General features: G+C 49.3%; 1 protein-coding gene across 1 annotated transcript in view; it reads left to right on the top strand.

The window, feature by feature from the left end:
* Nucleotides 1-17328, top strand: part of INTS3 (integrator complex subunit 3) — a 140239-nt gene that overhangs the window by 78141 nt on the left and 44770 nt on the right. The window contains exons 9-13 of the mRNA XM_054995062.1: nucleotides 9469-9566; nucleotides 10913-11104; nucleotides 14616-14703; nucleotides 16381-16460; nucleotides 16595-16686. Coding sequence (XP_054851037.1) covers nucleotides 9469-9566; nucleotides 10913-11104; nucleotides 14616-14703; nucleotides 16381-16460; nucleotides 16595-16686 — 550 coding nt within the window. The remainder of the gene's footprint in view (nucleotides 1-9468; nucleotides 9567-10912; nucleotides 11105-14615; nucleotides 14704-16380; nucleotides 16461-16594; nucleotides 16687-17328) is intronic.

Below are 17328 nucleotides of genomic sequence, written 5' to 3'. Positions count from 1 at the left end.
ATATAAAAAGATGAGTTGAAGAGTAAAATGGAGGCGAGGAAAACACTGAAAGATGCTTTCTGTGCTTTCAGTCCCACACTGGGGAGAAAGGCAGGATATAAATAAATAAAATAAAATAAATAGGACAAAAAACTCCAGAACTTGATCCAAGTGTTTTCCCAGCTTCTAACTATTACGGTGCACAGATGTTGTTAACGGAGACTTTGAAAATAAGAATCTCACTCCTGCCAAGTCAGTTCCTTTATCCATCTAGCTTAGTATTGTCTGCTTTTGGGCAGAGCAAGGTTGTTCCCTGACAGTTGAAAAAATTTACCTGGAGATGCCAGGGACTGAATTTTGGACCATCTGCATGCTGTACCAGTGAGCCACGGGTGGGGAAGGGAGAAGGGTTAGGAAGGCATCGGGAACATTTCTAAACTTTTCTGTACACGTCGGAAAGACTAGATTTAAAAAAAAATAAGATTCTGATACGATGAAAGCCACGATCAGGTATTCAGCCTTTGCATCAAGGTGCTGCGTAGTCATCAGTGAAATCACAGGTGGAGCCCACCCTCAGCTTCACGGGAGAGGTAACGCCGCCTGGTTAGGAAAGAGCCTGAACGCACAGGCTTCTTGCTTCAGCCAAAAGTGCTTATTCCGTAGAGAATGGCAGAGATGGGTAATGGGGCATCGGAGAGAAATTGTGGCTCTGGGGAAGGGCATCTGCTTGGCATGCAGAAAGCCCCGGGTTCAGTCGCTGGCATCTCCAACCAAAAGGATCAGACGGGAGGGGGTGTGAAAGACCTCTGCCCGAGACCCTGGAGAGCCACTGCCAGTCGGAGCAGACAAGATCGACCTCGGTGGACCATCGGTCTGATTCAGTATAAGGCAGCTTCATTTGTGAGTCTCCCAAGTTAGCGCAGGCCACCGTCCTTACCTGTTCCTCTCAGTCCGAAGCCCCAGACGTTGCCTTGATGGCACTACGTTAGTGCTCTGATCTCTGACCAAGCTCAAGCCCAGGCTAGGCAAGAACTTGGGAGCTCTCTGAATGAGCTTTCCAAGTGTTTCGGACAGCAGTGTTGGGGCTCCTGATCGGGATTTCACGTTTTCCTTCTGCAGAGCTCCTGTTGGCCCAGGCAATGTGGCGGTCTGTATATTTTCCCCTCAGTGGAGGGCCGTTAACGGCTGCAGAGGCTGAGGGAATGGGGGCGAGGGAATGAATGCTCTCTGTGTCACAGCCCCAATCTGAACGAGCCTCACTTTCTATTGAGGTCTCCTCCGTTACGATGGATTGATACAGTAAGGGAAGCCAGGGCCTTCAGTTTGCGAGATCTGAGCAAAGCTGTTACTTACAGGACGTTTTGAAGGTCGTTAATTCATAGGGTGGCCATAAGTCTTGAATTTGCTGCTGTAATCGGCCATGAGTCTCAGTGAGAAAGGCGGACTATAAATAACGTAAATAAATAAATAAATGGGAAGCAACTGGATGGCGCATAATACGCTCACTAGCACGGTCCTGACAGAGAGGGCGTGGAAGAAAAGCTGCGTTTGTGCCGGTGGAAGGATAGCCAGGCTTTCCAGCATGGCCACCACACCCAGCTGTGTCTGCAGTGTTGAAAATGCGTCGAGGCCGAGAGTCCCATCCTGGATCTCCCAAAACTTCAGATGGCACCGACTTCTCTCTTCAGATTTATTTCCTGCCCAAGACAGGTCTTTTAATCCTCCACTGGGCCCTAGAGGTCCTGGTGGGACCCACATTGCCTGTCCCTTGCCAAAGACAAATATCCCCTCCCTGCGGGCTTCTTCCCTCTGCCATGACAGACTGTGCGGCCTCCCTCATCCATAATGGCCCAGGCCACTTCAATTAAGAATATGAGAACACATTCTTTCTCATGCTGCTCTTGACATTTCCCCCCCCCTCTCTATAAAGTTCTTCTTAATTATTATTTAGTTTCTAATTACTAGGGCTGAAACCATGCCATGTGTTAGCTCCCTTCCGAAATACTGGAAAAGTCTCTTGGAAGAAAGGATGGCTCGTTGTGAGGGAAGGCTTAGGGCTGGAATGCTTCCTTTCATTGCCAGAGCTGGGAACTTGAATAAGTGAGGAAGCAAACAAGCGTGCCTCCGAGCATGCGCAGAGTGCTTTCCATTTGCTTTGAGCCAACCACCGTCAGCCTGCACAGGTCTTTCCCTTTGGACCAGTTTGAGCCCTGGTTGCTGTCTGGTTTTGAAGTTAACGGAGAAAGCGGTTAGGCTGATTTGTGCAAGCAAGTTATGTCTCTCAGTGCCTCATCTGTCCCGGACACTCAGCGGAGAGTAGAGACCATTTCTATTGCTTTTCCGTTACGTTCAAGTACAGAGTCAAAATTTCAAAGCATTTTAAATATCAAAGTGATAAAGGTTGTTGTTGTTGTTCTTCTTCTTACTACTACTACTACTACTACTACTACTACTACTACTACTACGCTTTTAAAATCCTGTCATAAAACTTTGATTCCCCATCCTGGTAACAGCCATTACCTCTCAAAATGATATATTTATTCGGGACTTTTATACTTTCCACCTTTTGAGGCATCCAAAGTGGCTCGCAATTCATTTAAAGCATTCAAGATATAATAAAACAATGGCAGAAGCAAGCAGGGCAGGGAATCCAGTTAGCACCAGACATTCGCAGAAGGGGGCTCACAGAAAGATGGCTTGCGCATTGCCCACTCTCTAGCCTTGGGGCGTTAAGCGTCCCATTTTGCATCTTTCCAAGGAGCCGGTGGGAATTTCTGCTGCTCTAACTACTGCACAACACTCCCGCTCAGAACCGTTCATTAAATGGAGAATCGAGGGGGAGGAATTCAGAAATGGCTCTAGCTACAAGGTAAATAAGGGAGGTATTTCGTTAATTAGTGCCTTTTCACTCCTGCCTTCCCTCCAGGGATCTCAGGCTGGTATACATTGTGTGCTCTCCTCCTTTTTATCCTCACAACAGCTCTGTGAGGCAGGTCAGGCTGAGACAGAATGACTGGCCCAAAGTCACCCAGTGAATGTTATGGTGAGCCAAGATTTGAACCTGGGTGCACCCAGGCCTAGCACTGTCTGTGCCGTACTGGCTGCCTGGCTGGTTGTTGTTAGGAAGCTGCTGGCAAATGTCCCTAGGGAAGATTTTCTACGGGCTGGGTGCCACGATGGAAAAGGCCCTGTTCCCAGCAGCCATTCGCCCCTCGCCTGAAGATGGGAGCGCCCAGATCAGGGCCCTCAGCAGACGATCTTAAAAATCACAATCCAGTCAGAGTTCTGTTACAGCCAACTTTGTACCAGCACGTAATGCAAAAATGTGTGCAGTGACATACATAGTCACAGAATTCCCGACTGAATTTGCCATGTGCGGTTCAAACAATCTGGTCCTGTTCAGCGGCTTCCCTGCCGCCTCCGTCTTCCAGTCACCTTCATGCTTGCTCTAAGTTCAGGCTGAGTTTAAACAACAACGTAGAGGCTTGTTGTGTGGTGCGCTGGACTAGTAAGGGGCTTTCGACATGCGCCCTTTTGCCCCTGGAGCTGTTTCAGAGAGAGACTGGGCTTGGAAGGGATGGAAAGAGCCATCAGCCCCGACTCCTTGGGCCTTCCCTTCCAGGCAGCCCTGCTCTTAGCTGCCTTCGAGGGCTCAAACGTGTGCTGTGCTGCATGCTGGGAGAAGAAGACACCTCCAGCACAGGATTGATATGCACATCGCTTCCGGGCACAGAGCTGTGCAAGCTCTTTTCTTATCGACTGGTTCAGTGGGAGGCCTGTTTCGTAATCATGTTCTCTGTGGGTGGGTGAATGTGGGAATAAGTAGCTGGATAGACGAATAAATAAGTATAAATGATTCACTCTTGCCCAAGGCCATCTTATTGTTAGCAATTCTAACAGCCCTTGAGGAGTAGGAGTCCCCCTGCAAAACTCACTACTCTCATTCAACAGAGAGCCCCATTTCATGCCATTTCAGAGATGTTTACAGTCCCATTCAGTCCCATTGCAGGCTCTCTGTTTCAGCAAGAGCCAGTGGGATGCAGCGGTTAGAACGTCCCGCTAGGATCTCCACTCTGCCATGGTAGCTTCCTGGGTGACCTTGGGCCGGTCATTCTCTCCCGGCTTAGCCTACCTCACAAGGTTGTTGCGAAGATAAAATAGGGAAGGGGAAATGTTGTAAGATGTTTGGGGTCTAAATGTAGCAAATTTTTGCTTGCTCTTCTGCAAGGGCCAGTCCTCCTTAGGAAGACTGAGAGCCAAGCTACAAGTGACGCCTGACACAGGTTGGACACTTGTCAGCTTCCCTCAAGTTTTGATGGGAAATGTAGGCAGCTTGGCAGAATGTTGAACAAGTGACAGTTGAAAAGTCCATTGGACAGCAGGCGGAGAGCCAAGCTGCAAGACCAGGATGCCTACATTTCCCATCAAAACTTGAGGGAAGCTGACAAGTGTCCAACCTGTGTCAGGCGTCACTTGTAGCTTGGCTCTTAGGTAAAACAGGGATTCTCTCATTTGCTATTGGAGGGAGCAGCTAGAAAGATAAGAAACATCTTTTCCATGCCACAGAAAGAACGAGAAAAGCCCCCCCCCTTCTTTCTCCCTTTCTCCTTCCCATCTTTGGGGCAAGGGGGGGGAAATGTCAGGCTGTTGCTGATGGCGTTGAGCCTCAGGCAAATGGCTGTATGCTGTGGGGAGGGGGCTCTTGCCAAAAGCCTGGAGGGTTTCGGGGGCACGTGAAAGTAGAACAAAAAAAAAATCTGAGTTCTTCCCACGTCTCTCAAGTTCTGTAACAAATTCCAAAAAGAAACTCTTGTGTTTTTAATACAGAATTTTAGATGGTAGGTAACCAGAACCTGGTGCATACACCATAATTTAATGTTTAACAATTCGACCTCTGGACGAACAGAAGCAGGATTCTTCAATATGTATAAGTTATGCATATTGACATCCAATTTTACTTAACTTGTTCTGATTTTACCGGTTGTGGGTCAGGGCAAGGAGGGCTGCTCAAGAAACGCAGGCAGAGGTGAGTGCACGCACACACACACACAGACACACACACGTCATGGGAAATCTTACTCTCCTACCGCTCTGGCTTCAGCAGTTTCAGTAAATGCTGTATGCCTGCTTCTAAGCTTGTCTCCACAGCCATGAAGCTAGAAACGTCTTTTATGCTTTAAAGGAAAGCTGAAATTCTGAATATTTCTTTTCCTTTCCTTTCCTTTCCTGTTCAGCAGAATCGCAGCCTGCACATAGGGCATGAGTCCTCCATCAAGTCTCTACTTTTCCTAGAATTTTGATTGGAGTAAAGGAATTTTGGGTGTCCCCTCCCTCTCTTTGTTCTTGCCTTTTAAGAAGGCCTTGCCTCCATCTCCCCTTCCCTTGCACGGTTGAGAGCCTCTCAAGGACTGAAATGGTTGGCAGTTTTACCTTCAGCGCACAGCTCTTTCTTGGCTGCTTTTTATTCAGTCTCCTCTTTCTGTCTGATTTGCAGTGAATTAAGATGCAAGACCCTTGTAGTGTAGTCAGAAAGGGGGACTCTGCCGGGGACTCTTTTCAGGGCCGCTGCAGTTACATCTTGTGCGAGAAGTCCTTCACACACTATATCAGGAGGCGTATTTAGCAACAGCTTACCCCTTTAGCTGGAGAGCTCATTCTACAGTGGTATTCCTCAGAAGCTGGTGGGAATTTGTGTTAATTGTGTAGACTTGGCTTTGAAGGAGGCCTTGAGAGCCCGCCCAACACAACGGCAGGCCCATCGGAGTTAACAAAACTTGTTAATGTACCAGTGAAGAAAATGATACCTGTAATCTCTTCCCCTTTGTCTGTTTGCATCATGTTTGTATCTGAGAGCCAAGCTACAAGTGACAAATAACACTGGTTGGACACTTGTCAGCTTCCCTCAAGTTTTGGCGGGAAATGTAGGCATCCTGGTCTTACAGCTTGGCTCTTCATTTAATTGAAGTTTACAGAACCACACCCAGCAGAGGAGAAGGGGGGCGCCCAGAGAGAGCCCAACACCTGCACTCCCCTCCTGACCACATGTTCTCCCTCCCATAGACTGCTGCTCTGTAAACTTCAATTAAATGGCGAGCCATATGCCTATATTTCCCATCAAAACTTGAGGTAAGCTGACAAGTGTCCAACCTGTGTCAGGCGTCATGTGTAGCTTAGCTCTGAGATGTAGACACTGCTTGGCTTATAGCTCAGCAAAGCATACAAGAAGAGCTCTGTTGGAACAACCCTAACATCTCACATGGCCAGCCAAGTAGGACACGACTGCAACTGTGATCCCCTTTTTAACTTCCCCACAATGATATTTGAAAGCATTACTCTGTTAATTAGCGATCACTAGACTTCTCCTTTTCCATGCCTTTGCCCCACTCTTTAAAGCCAACTAAGCTGATAGCCGTTTCTGTTGACATCTGTTGTCATAAAAGAATGCAGTACGTAAATTATTTTCTTTTTTCTGTTCTGAATCTATTGCCCCTCACGGAAACAAGATTATTCTCATGTCGGTGCTGACCTTCCTCTGACTACTGGACCTCCCGACCAGAAGCGAGCAAAGTTAAGGAACCTTTCTGGTTCCTTACGTCTGCTCTGCATGAATTATTCTTCTCCCGCAGCTTGGCAGAGTGTTATCTTTTTTTTTTGTATCCAAAGAAACCTGCTTTCTACACCGTTGGAGGTAAGGTGGATGGCCTTTTTTATAACCTGTGGCGGATCAGGCCTCCATCAATTGGTGGACCCCGCTCTGCCTACCCCTCCATTGCTTATCCTGGCACCTGAAGGGGTCATCTCACTCCACTGCCTCCGGGTATTGCTGCCACCACTCTCTCTGTCTTGAGCCCCAGTTAGGCGGGACAGCCTCCTAACCTCCCTCTGGCATCACTAGGAACCTGTCTCTGGGCTTCCCAGGAATCTTTGGGGCTCTGCTGGAGAGTTGGCAACTGTCCTGTTCACCCCCTTTCCCCTCAGGGATTCCCTGACCCCTTTCCTCGCCTACCGTTTCCAAGCGGTTGGGGAACTATGTGGTACAAAGGGACTTCACTCCTTCAGCCATCAAAAGGATTTATTTAAACCCCACAACTATACACAGGCACCTCAGAAGGGAACAAAAGAAATAAAAATAACATTGACCAAAACGCTTCATCTCTCCCCCTCTGGTAAACTCATGCCCTGCCTAGGTGGTATGTAGGGCAGACACGTTCCTTCATTACTTGGGGTGAAGCTGGACCAACATCTCCCTTCAGAACGGTCTCCCTCTCTCTCCAGCTCCATCCAACTCCCCGGCTAGGGTTGCCAGGTCCAGGTTAGGAAATTCCCGGAGATTTGGGGGAAGGAGCCTGGAGAGGGGAGGGGCCTCAGTGGAGTATAATGCTATAGAGTTCACCCTTCATAGCAGCCATTTTCTCCAGGGGAACTGATCTCTGTTGCCTGGATATCCGTTGTAATTCCGGGAGATCTCCAGCTACCACCTGGAGGCTGGCAACCCTATGGGCCCCAACTGACTTCCTCCAACCGACTCTCATACCAGTTTCCACTCCGTAACTGGCCCCTCCCTCCTGCAGCCATCTGGGGCAGATCTCCTCATCCCCTTGATGGATTTCCTGCCCTCTCTAGGGAGTTGCCCTCAGATTACTGGTTTGGAACAGGATTGAAGGGGGGGGGGGGAAGAGGAGGAGATTAGGCCACAGCCTACCTAAAGTTTGATAGTCTCCTCCCACCCAGCCCACAGAAAGTTACACACACACACTATGGCGTTTCTCCACATGACCCATCATTAGGGTTGCCAGGTCCCTCTTAGCTCCTGCTGGGAGGTAGGGACAGCTGGCACTTACCTCGTGCCATTCATGAGGATCCTCTTCGTGCGTGTGCGCGCCCTCCAGAGCCAACGTGATGACATCACTTCCGGCAGTGACATCGTCGCGCCTGTTGGGAGCGTGCACATGGCACGTGTTCCCACGGTGCCTGCCGGTGGCGGGCAACCTCGGGGAGCTTGCCATCTCCTGTCGACCACCGGTGGGTTGGCAGGCAAGGTGGCAAACCCCCAGGGGTTTGCCCGCCACCGGCAGGCACCTGGAACCCTACCCATCATTGATTGTTAGCCATGAGGACTAAACAGAACCTCCATGTTCAGAGGTAGTGTGCCTTTGAATGCCAGTTGCTGGGGAGGGGGGACAACAACCGAGGGAGGCTTTGGCTTCCAAGCCCTGTGTGCGCCTTCCAAGGGCATCAGGCTGGGCACAATGTCTGATTCGCCCTGGCTGCTCTTACATTTTTACGCGATGAGGCTTTGCTTGTGGCTTTGTCTCTGCACAGGCATTCTCCTGGTGCCTCTCCTAAATTTTAAGCACCGGGTTGGAATGGTTCCAGTTTTGAAATTTGTCGCAACAGCTAGAAACCTAATGTTGACTTATTCTTGCCACGTACTTGCTGTTGTTACTCTGCTGCTTCGCATTTTAATATCTTCAAACTTTCTGTTAGAAGTCCCCTCCCTAATGTTTTCATTCTGAATTTTTTAACTGCCATAAGCTGCTTCTAGCATTTCGGGAGGATCCGGCTGATGAAATATTCAAAACCAGTAAATAAAACATTTCTCCCTTTCCTTTCTGAAAGATGGCCGTCGACTTGAAAAGCTCCCTCCGACAGGAATAAATATTCTTTCCAACTGCCCTGCTTCTGAAAGAGACCGAAGCAGAACCTGCAGCTCTTAACGCCCCACAGTTTTCCTATAAAGTGAACTGTGTACACCCACCTAAAAGTCAAGAGGGTTGTACACAAATACTTTGAAGGCCATTCCATAGTCCTGGGGCCACTACGAAAAGGCTCTGCTATTTGGTGCAAGCGTATTGAGGTCAACAGCACTTTAAAGAAATATGGAGCTTAGTCTTCAATAGTCTGAACGTATATGGAGGAGAGAGAGAGAGTCCACTTCTCTGAGCTCCTTTGAGGAAGGGTGGGCTAAAAATATAGTAAATATAAATATATTTTCTCCCTAGTTTGCAGGAAGCTCTCAGCATTTGAATACTGAGCAAGTTGGGAAGATTGAGCAAGCAAAGGCCGGCAGTACAAAGTGCCTGAGCTGGCAACTTTATTTCTTTATTTACTTCTTCTATGCCCCGCCTTTCTCCCCAATGGGGACTCAAAGCAGCTTACGTTGTCTCCTCGCCTCCATTTTATCTGCACAGCAGCCCTGTGAGGTGGGTTAGTCTGAGAGTATGTAACTGGCCCATGGTCAGTTTCCAGTGTCCGAGCAAGTTTCCAGGGCGGAGTGGGGAACGCATACCTGCGTCTCCCAGATCTTAGTCCGACACTCTAACCAGTGTACCACGCTGGCTCTCGGGTGCCAGAACTTCTCCCCCAAACCAATCAAGATCCCCACTAACCAGCAGTTTCACGGTCTAGGGTGGTGCTTCCCATCGGCCCCGCCAGTCAGCTGAGCATGCATGGCCCTGATCGCCTTCTGCGTTTGCTGTCTCCCTGCAGGCGCGCTGCAGCTCCTGCAGAGCCGGACTTCGCGCAAGTTCCTGGCATTCCGCCTCACACCAGATATGGAGACCAAGCTGCTCTTCATGACTTCTCGGGTAAGCCAGGCTTGTCTTTTTCCCGAGCCTCTGGGGCGAGGGCGGGTGGAATGAACGGCAGGCAGGCGGCGCTCTGGCTGGAGGCGTGCTGGCTGATGAAGAACGGGTTGAGCTAGGGATGAAGACGCCATGGGTCGCTCCACTGGGATTGCTGACCCCCTGGGCAGGGAGAGAAGGTTACGCTGGGTAACTGACACCCAGTTGTAATGGGGCTCCCTAGGATGAAACGCTGAACAACAAAGGGAGTCACCCTCCCAGGGAATATCAGTGCAAATCACACTCAGTGACCATTAGGGTTGCCAGCCTCCAGGTGGTGGCTGGAGATCTCCCGGAATTACAATTGGTCTCCAGGCCACAGAGATCAGTTCACCTGGAGAAAATGGCTACTTTGGAGGGGTGGACTCTATGGAATTATGCCATGCCAAGGTCCTTTCCCTTCCCAAACCCAATTTTCTCCAGGTTTCTCCAGCTTTCACCCCCCAGATCTCCAGGAATTTCTCAACTTGGAGCTGGCAACCCCAGTGACCATTAACCGTTCTATTCACAGAAGTGCTGTTCCGTCATTCAGAGGAACATGGTATATCCGGTTAGATGAAGAATCACACAGCAGCGTTCATAAATATCAGCCCTTGACAAAGCAGAGTGAAAAGGGGCAGAGCTAGCAGTCTGTTGGGTGGAGCTACTGCCCGTAGCGTCCCACGGGCTGGTTCGCAGCCTGTAAAGAAAGAGGCTATGGTTAGATTGACATTACAAGCACTGAGAGGTTATTACTTACCTTGGCGCCTCTTTGGGATCCTTCGGTGGATTACTTCTATTGAACCTGTAAAAGAGAAACAGAAAAAGAAGTAGATAAGGATTGGAGAGGACGGATTCGGATCGAAGCAACAGCACTTCCTTAGGAATTATGAAACTTATACTGAGTGGACTACTTATTGTATGTGCGCCTTCAAGGAAAAGCTTATATTAACTGTACTACTTATTAGATGCATATTTACTGAATGACTTATTTATTATCATTACTATTTATTACACTGTATGCACTATAGCACTTTTGTCTCGTGAATAGAACGGTTGACGGTCATTGAGTGTGATTTGAATTGATATTCCTTGGCAGGGTGATTCCCTTTGTTGTTCAGGGTAACTCACACCACCTTGTTGTGTTGGGGTTGAATTGGCCCTCTGTCCTGTACCATGAGGAAGGCAGCCCTTCCAGATGGGTAGCCAGTTGTCCCAGGCCAGCTTTCTAGAAGCACGCGGCTGCTCTTTTTCCCCTCCCCAAGCCAACGTAGCTCAGTTAAACAGCTTGTCCCCCCCCCCAATCACTGTGCCCACCTTCTTCCTCTTAGGTGCGCTTTGGCCAGCAGAAGAGGTACCAAGATTGGTTCCAGCGGCAATACCTGTCCACGCCGGACAGCCAGTCCCTGCGCTGCGACCTCATCCGCTACATTTGCGGCGTGGTACACCCATCCAATGAGGTGCTGAGCTCTGACATCCTCCCTCGCTGGGCCATCATCGGCTGGTTGCTCACCACATGCACGGTAAGAGACCTCAGAGGGCTAGGTCTGCCCATGCGTTGGGTTTCATTCCAGACATTTCACTAATTTAAACCTCCCTCGTTCAGCTGGGTGGGGAAATGTGTGCTGGAGGGGCCGCACTACTTAATCATAGAGGCAGAAGAGCCATCTCTTAGCCAGGTCTTCCCTACTCTTCCTTTGGGTTAAAGCCGTAGAGTTGCTAGGATTATTGCCAAAAGACCAGGCAGAACATGGCAGCGCAAGGCTGGCAGACCAGATAATTCTAGGTTGAATCAGGCAAGGGAGCCAAGTTATGTGATACCTCCTGCTGCAAGGGATGGCGCTATTGTTGGTAGAACAGAGCCACAGGTTCCACTCTTGTAAAGTTCCAAGGTACCAAGATCCAGGTGTTTTTCTGCAAAATGCAACCCGTTTTGCATTTCTCTGACCTCCAAAGTTCAGGGGTAGAGCTCGCGGCTAAGGCTTTGAAAAGGTATCTTGGAGTCCTGCTGAAAGGGTCACCCGGCTGCCGGTCATCCATCACCGCCTTGCCTCCTCCCAAACAAGCCTTTCTCTGCTCAGGGTTGTATTGCCATGCGGAGCAGCTCCTTGTTTTCTCTGAGCTTGCAGCTTTGCTGTGAGTTTTCCCTCTCCGCCTCGCTTCGATGCCCTACTTCTGGCTCCCGAGTTCGTGTGCTGGCCGCAGGGGCATCAATCTATTAATTTAAAAAACTGCTTTTAAAAATTAGCACCGAGCCAAGCCATGTGGCAGTTAACCTGTCAGAAGCGGAGCTCAGCTCCTGGAATGAAAGCCTGCAAATTTGCATTGATCTGATGAGAACAGATAGAAGCTAAGAGGGGACCTGGGAATTGGAGCCCCTGCCCATTGAGGCATGTCCCAGAGGTAGTTTCAGCGTGATGGTGTCACAGGAGTAGTAGCCGTGAACCTCGTACATTTGGAGACAGCAGTTCTAACTTCTATTTGTTTTATTTCTATTTTATTTCCTTCATTTCTCACTGAGACTCAAGGCAGATTATGTGGTGTGAGTCAGTACAATCAATACACGTGTAATGGGCATACCCATGCAATTTGTAAGATTTAAAGAGGAAGAAAGAACGAAAAGAAAGGTTTAAAGATTTAACAGTGTTGAAACAGAGCATAGGCAAACTCTATGACTGATACAGTAAAAAAAACGTAGGAACTACCCAGTAGAATCATACTTCACAGCAATAGTAGCAAAGTCTACGGTCTCTCACTGTTTACAGCAATAGTAGTGATAGTCTGTGGTCCCTCGTCCCTTCATTGATAGTAAAAAGTCCAGTAGCACCTTTAAGACTAACCAACCTTATTGTAGCATAAGCTTTCGAGAACCACAGCTCTCTTCGTCAGATGCATCTGAACTCTTTACTATTTTGCAAGTACGGACTAACACGGCTGACTCCTCTGGATCCCTTCATTGATGGATCTGTTGAGACCACTTTCCTACAGTACAGCTTGTCTGCCAAGCTCCTGAGAGCTGGGGTACATTCCCCCCCCCCACCCTGAAGTCATGCTACCTGCTCTCAGGAAAACCCACTAAACATTTTCTACTTGGGTCAGTATTCTAGGTGGGCCGCCAACACAGCGGGCGGTTCCGTGCCGTCTCTGCATGGGGAGTGGTCTGTCCTGTCACACCCAACACCGAGGCAGTGCAGGATTAACTCCAGGATTACCCAGCCTCAACAGAAGGCGATTGGAAGGAAGTGTAGGACTTACTTATATAGGTATTTGTGCCCCACTTTATCCCCAGGCATAGAGTGGAATACAAGATTGTTCTCCCCTTTCTCCTTTTATCCAGCTGCACTGGCTCCCAGTGGAGTTCCAGATCCGGTTCAAGGTGTTAACCTTGGTGTTTAAAGCCCTTCACGGACTGGGACCTGCATACCTGCGGGACCGCCTCTTCCATTACGTCCCCTGCAGGGTGTTGCACTCTGCAGACAAGCAACTCCTGGTGGTCCCTGGCCCGAAGGACATCCGTCTGGCCTCGACCAGAGCCAGGGCTTTTTCTGCCCTGGCCCCGGCCTGGTGGAACGCTCTCCCGCTGGAGATCTAGGACCTGCGGGACCTGTTACAGTTTCGCAGGGCCTGTAAAATGGAGATGTTCCTCCGGGCCTTTGGCCGAGTGCCAGCGGGTGTCCTCCTTCTTCCATCTAAGACCACCACTTCTTCTGGGGCTGCCCTCGGCCATCTGCTATGCCCGTATACGGACTCCCAATATTTGTTTAAATAGCCTGCTCCTGGACTATTTTAATGACTTTTTAGAAATTATTATTTATGTTTTTGTGACTTTTAATATATTTTTTTAATGTTGTTAGCCGCCCTGAGCCCATCTGTGGGGAGAGCGAGGTATAAATCAAATCAAATAAATAATAAAATAAATAAAATCATCATGACAACAACAACCCTGTTAGGCAGAAAGTGACTGCCCCAGGGTCACCCGGCAACCTTCATGTCGGTGTGGGCATTTGAACCTGGCTGTCCTAGACTGTAATCCAGGGGTTTCCAAACTTTTTGAGCCTTCAGGCGTCTTTGGAATTCTGAAACAGCAGCCTCAAAAAGGCCCGAAACACTCCCAGGCAGCTGTCCTTTGTCCTGCTGGGAAAATCTACATATTAAAAATATGCTAAAAATAAAATAGCATTTCCTTGGGGCTGTTTGGGGTCAGGCGAATGGTGACGGTGGGGGAGGAGAGGATTGGATATCCGTCTCCTCATGCCAGGGTCCCGATCCATTCATTTTCAGATTGCATCTCTTCTGGTTTAGCCTTCAGTGGGTTTCCCCTGTGTTTGCGATGGGATATTTGAAACTAGGAAGGCTGCCCGGCAGAAGGTCAGGCTTCCTGAGTTAAACACAGTTCCTCCTACTTGGAGATCACGTAGTAAAACACAGCCATGTCACAATAAATGTATGAGATCACACACGTTGATGTGGCCAATCAGATTTGGCTACACCCTCAAGAGCAAGGGCCGTTTAATAATGCAAATATTGTTGCACGGAGTGACCACCCTCAGTAAACAGGAGGGGTGTTCTTTGGGGCCACCCCCAAACTCTTGAATCGATTTTGTTTTGCCCTGACTGTCACACCCCTCGGAGTTCTGGTATCTTGGTCTGGACTCTTACCGGCTTCCCTTGGGGCATATATAGTGCAACTAGTCAGTTAAGACAGAAGCACAGTTAGGTCTCTACGTAGGATCTGAAGTATCGGCAAGAAGGAGCTCCGCAGGCAAGGAAGCAAAATGAAAAAACCAGAGGAGGTGGACTGCTGCTCTCCCCCCCCCCCCCCCGAATGCGTTCTTCCCACCCTCCTCCCAGATCTGCTTTCCTTGCGGCCTGCCTTCCGTCAGAGAGGAAATGAGCCTCCAGCACCCAGGACTCCTGCTGTACTTCCTCCACTACCCCCGTGCTGGCTTGCCTGGGCCTTGCAATGCCTCAGGACAGAACAAAACAGCTACAAAGATGCTTCAGTTTACTTTCTCTCTTTTTCCCTCCCTCCAGTCCAACGTAGCTGCTTCGAATGCCAAGCTGGCCTTGTTCTACGACTGGCTCTTCTTCAACCCCGAGAAAGACAGCATCATGAACATTGGTACAGTGAAATCTTTGCTCCCGGATCCAGTGGCAACGAAGCCCTTTTCCTTTGATCTCGTTCCAATTCCTGTCTCCCCTGGCCCCACCGTCTGTTTCCTGTGTGGTTTAGAATGGACAAGAGACTCATAGATTGGTAGCTGCAAAACAATAAAGAGTCCAGTTGCCCTTTTAAGACTTAACCAACTGACGAAGAGAGCTGCGGCTCTCGGAAGCTTATGCTGCAATACAGTGGGTCAGCCTTAAAGGCGCCACTGGACTCTTCACTGTTTTGCAACCACAGACCAACACGGCGAACTCCTCTGGATCATAGGCGGTAGTATTACCCTTCTCCACCAAGCTGGGTTTTCAAGATGTGTTCTTCTCAGTGAGAAGGTTAGCAACCTATCCCAAGCGGCAGATTTCCGACCACTGTGGAACCTGCCCCGCATCTCACAACTGTGTAGAAGAAGTGGGTATATATTTAAAGCACCCTCTCGGTTCCTGCAATGGGCCGGAACAGCATTGCTCACAAACTGAAATAACGTACTCTAAAACGTACCCCAGAATCCTCCACCGTACACTAAGGATTTGAATAAAGTGGCACCTTAGAGACCACTGAGATTTTCAGGATGTCAGCTTTCGAGACTCAGAGCTCCCTTCTTTATCCCCCGTGTACACTGAGGTTCCTTGGCAGCTAAGTCCATGGGGGAAAAGTTCCTAGAAGGTCAAAAGTTTCAACACTGTGGCTCTGAGCTTAATGGAGGTGGGATGTGCCCCCCCCCCATGGTTATTGATGCTTGTCCACTTGTAAAGAGTCCGCCCAAAGGCCTCTTCCCAGAGTTTATTCCCCCCTCCACCTGTTTGTGCTTTCTTATTAATGGTACTCTCCATCCAGAACATTGCGGGATCTGGTATGGGGTTCCCAAAACCCCTTACGGGATTGCCTGCTCTCATCTGAACCTCCCTGTATGCTGAGATCATCTTCCCAGGCCTTGCTTTGGGTGCCCCATCAGGGCCTCTTCAGTGGCTGCCTCCCCAAGGGAGGTTCCTTCATTCGTTGTTTTTAGGGGGCACTTGAAGAGCCTCCTGTTTTGGCAGGTTTAATAGCTGGGGTGTGACCGCTTTGACCTTGGGGAGTGTGGGGCCTCTTGATACCCTTTTCTCTTTGGGGATATTTTTATGGTACGCTTTTATCTAGTTATAAGCTACTTCGATGGCATCAGTACTCCAAAAGGTGGACTAGAGCCTGCTTAGTAAATAAAAAGGAAATGGTGAAGCTGCAGTGCTACTTGGGGTGGAGCTAGCACATGCCTTGGCTGTGCTAAGGTGGGAAAACCCCTAATGACCAGGTCCTTGTGGCCACTGCAGACTTGGCTCTGGGTGCTTGGCCTTCCCTCCTGGACTGTGCTCGGTTGCATGTTTTGTGATCAACCTCCAGCTGTTTTGCCCTCCCCCCAAGGGTAATCCTATACAGAGCCTGTGACAGGAACTATGGATGCTTTTGGTGCTACACCTCTGAAGATGCCAGCCACAGCTGCTGGCGAAACGTCAGGAACTGCAATGCCAAGACCACAGCGATACAGCCTGGAAAACCCACAACAACCATTGTTCTCCGGCCGTGAAAGCCTTCGACAATACAACCTGGATGCTCCTTCTCATTTCTTTGTACTGAACATTGTCCCTCTTTGCTTTCCAGAGCCAGCCATTCTAGTCATGCATCACTCCATGAAACCGCACCCAGCCATCACCGCCACCCTCCTGGACTTCATGTGTCGGGTAAGGTCCCCTCGGAGTGCCCCAGCTGCTTTATCCTTGCCCGGCTTTGCTGGCCAGTTGTCGTTTCAAAGAAACTTTCCAGAGTGACTGAAACTGCAGCATTCTCCTGATTTCTCCTCCCTTTGCCTTTTCAGATCATTCCTAACTTCTATCCTGCCCTGGAAGCCCACGTGCGACAAGGGGTCTTCAACTCCCTCACCCACATTGTGGAGAAGCGAGTCCTCGCGTAAGACGCTCGCAAGTTTGAATAGGTTGATGCAAAACCAGGCCCTCTTCCTCTCTGCTCCACTGATTCCCTCCAACCTCGCAAAGACAACTTCCCTCCCTCAGCTAGGAGCATGCTGAATGGGCTTCGTTTGTCAAATGAGCTGCAGCTGATCCTTTCTGGTGTTGGCCAGCACGAGGGTACTGAGGATAGGCCCCCGTTCCTCTCCTGTTCCTGCAAGTACCTCCTGCCCTGGTGTGCCGGATAACTACCCAGATAAGGTTCCTCTCTGCAGTGCCTGAGGCCTTACTAAGGTTTCCCAGCTGGGTTTTGCACATCACAGACCTTCGCTTAACAGGAAAGGAAGACACACAAGAGTAGTATTCCTGTCCGAATCTCACAGAAAACATAGTGCGCGAAGTGGGCCTTTCCAATAGAGGTCAGGTCTGTTCTTAAAACGATGAATAGAGATTAACAAAGGGTAGATTTCAGGGCACCACTAGCCACAATTGCTGAATGGAACCTCTGGATTCAGAAGCAGCGTCCCTTTTAATTAAACAAAGCTAGAAACTTAACAACACGAAAAGGCCCTCGCCTCCGAGCTTGGCTTGTGAGCATTCTGGAAACATCTGAGTGCTGCTGTTAGAAATAATAACAACAACA

The sequence above is a fragment of the Eublepharis macularius genome, chromosome 1 (genome assembly GCF_028583425.1).
Source record: "Eublepharis macularius isolate TG4126 chromosome 1, MPM_Emac_v1.0, whole genome shotgun sequence".
Lineage (NCBI taxonomy): Eukaryota > Metazoa > Chordata > Lepidosauria > Squamata > Eublepharidae > Eublepharis > Eublepharis macularius.
Note: the sequence above shows the minus strand (reverse complement) of the source record. Positions and strands in the feature narration are given on the sequence as shown.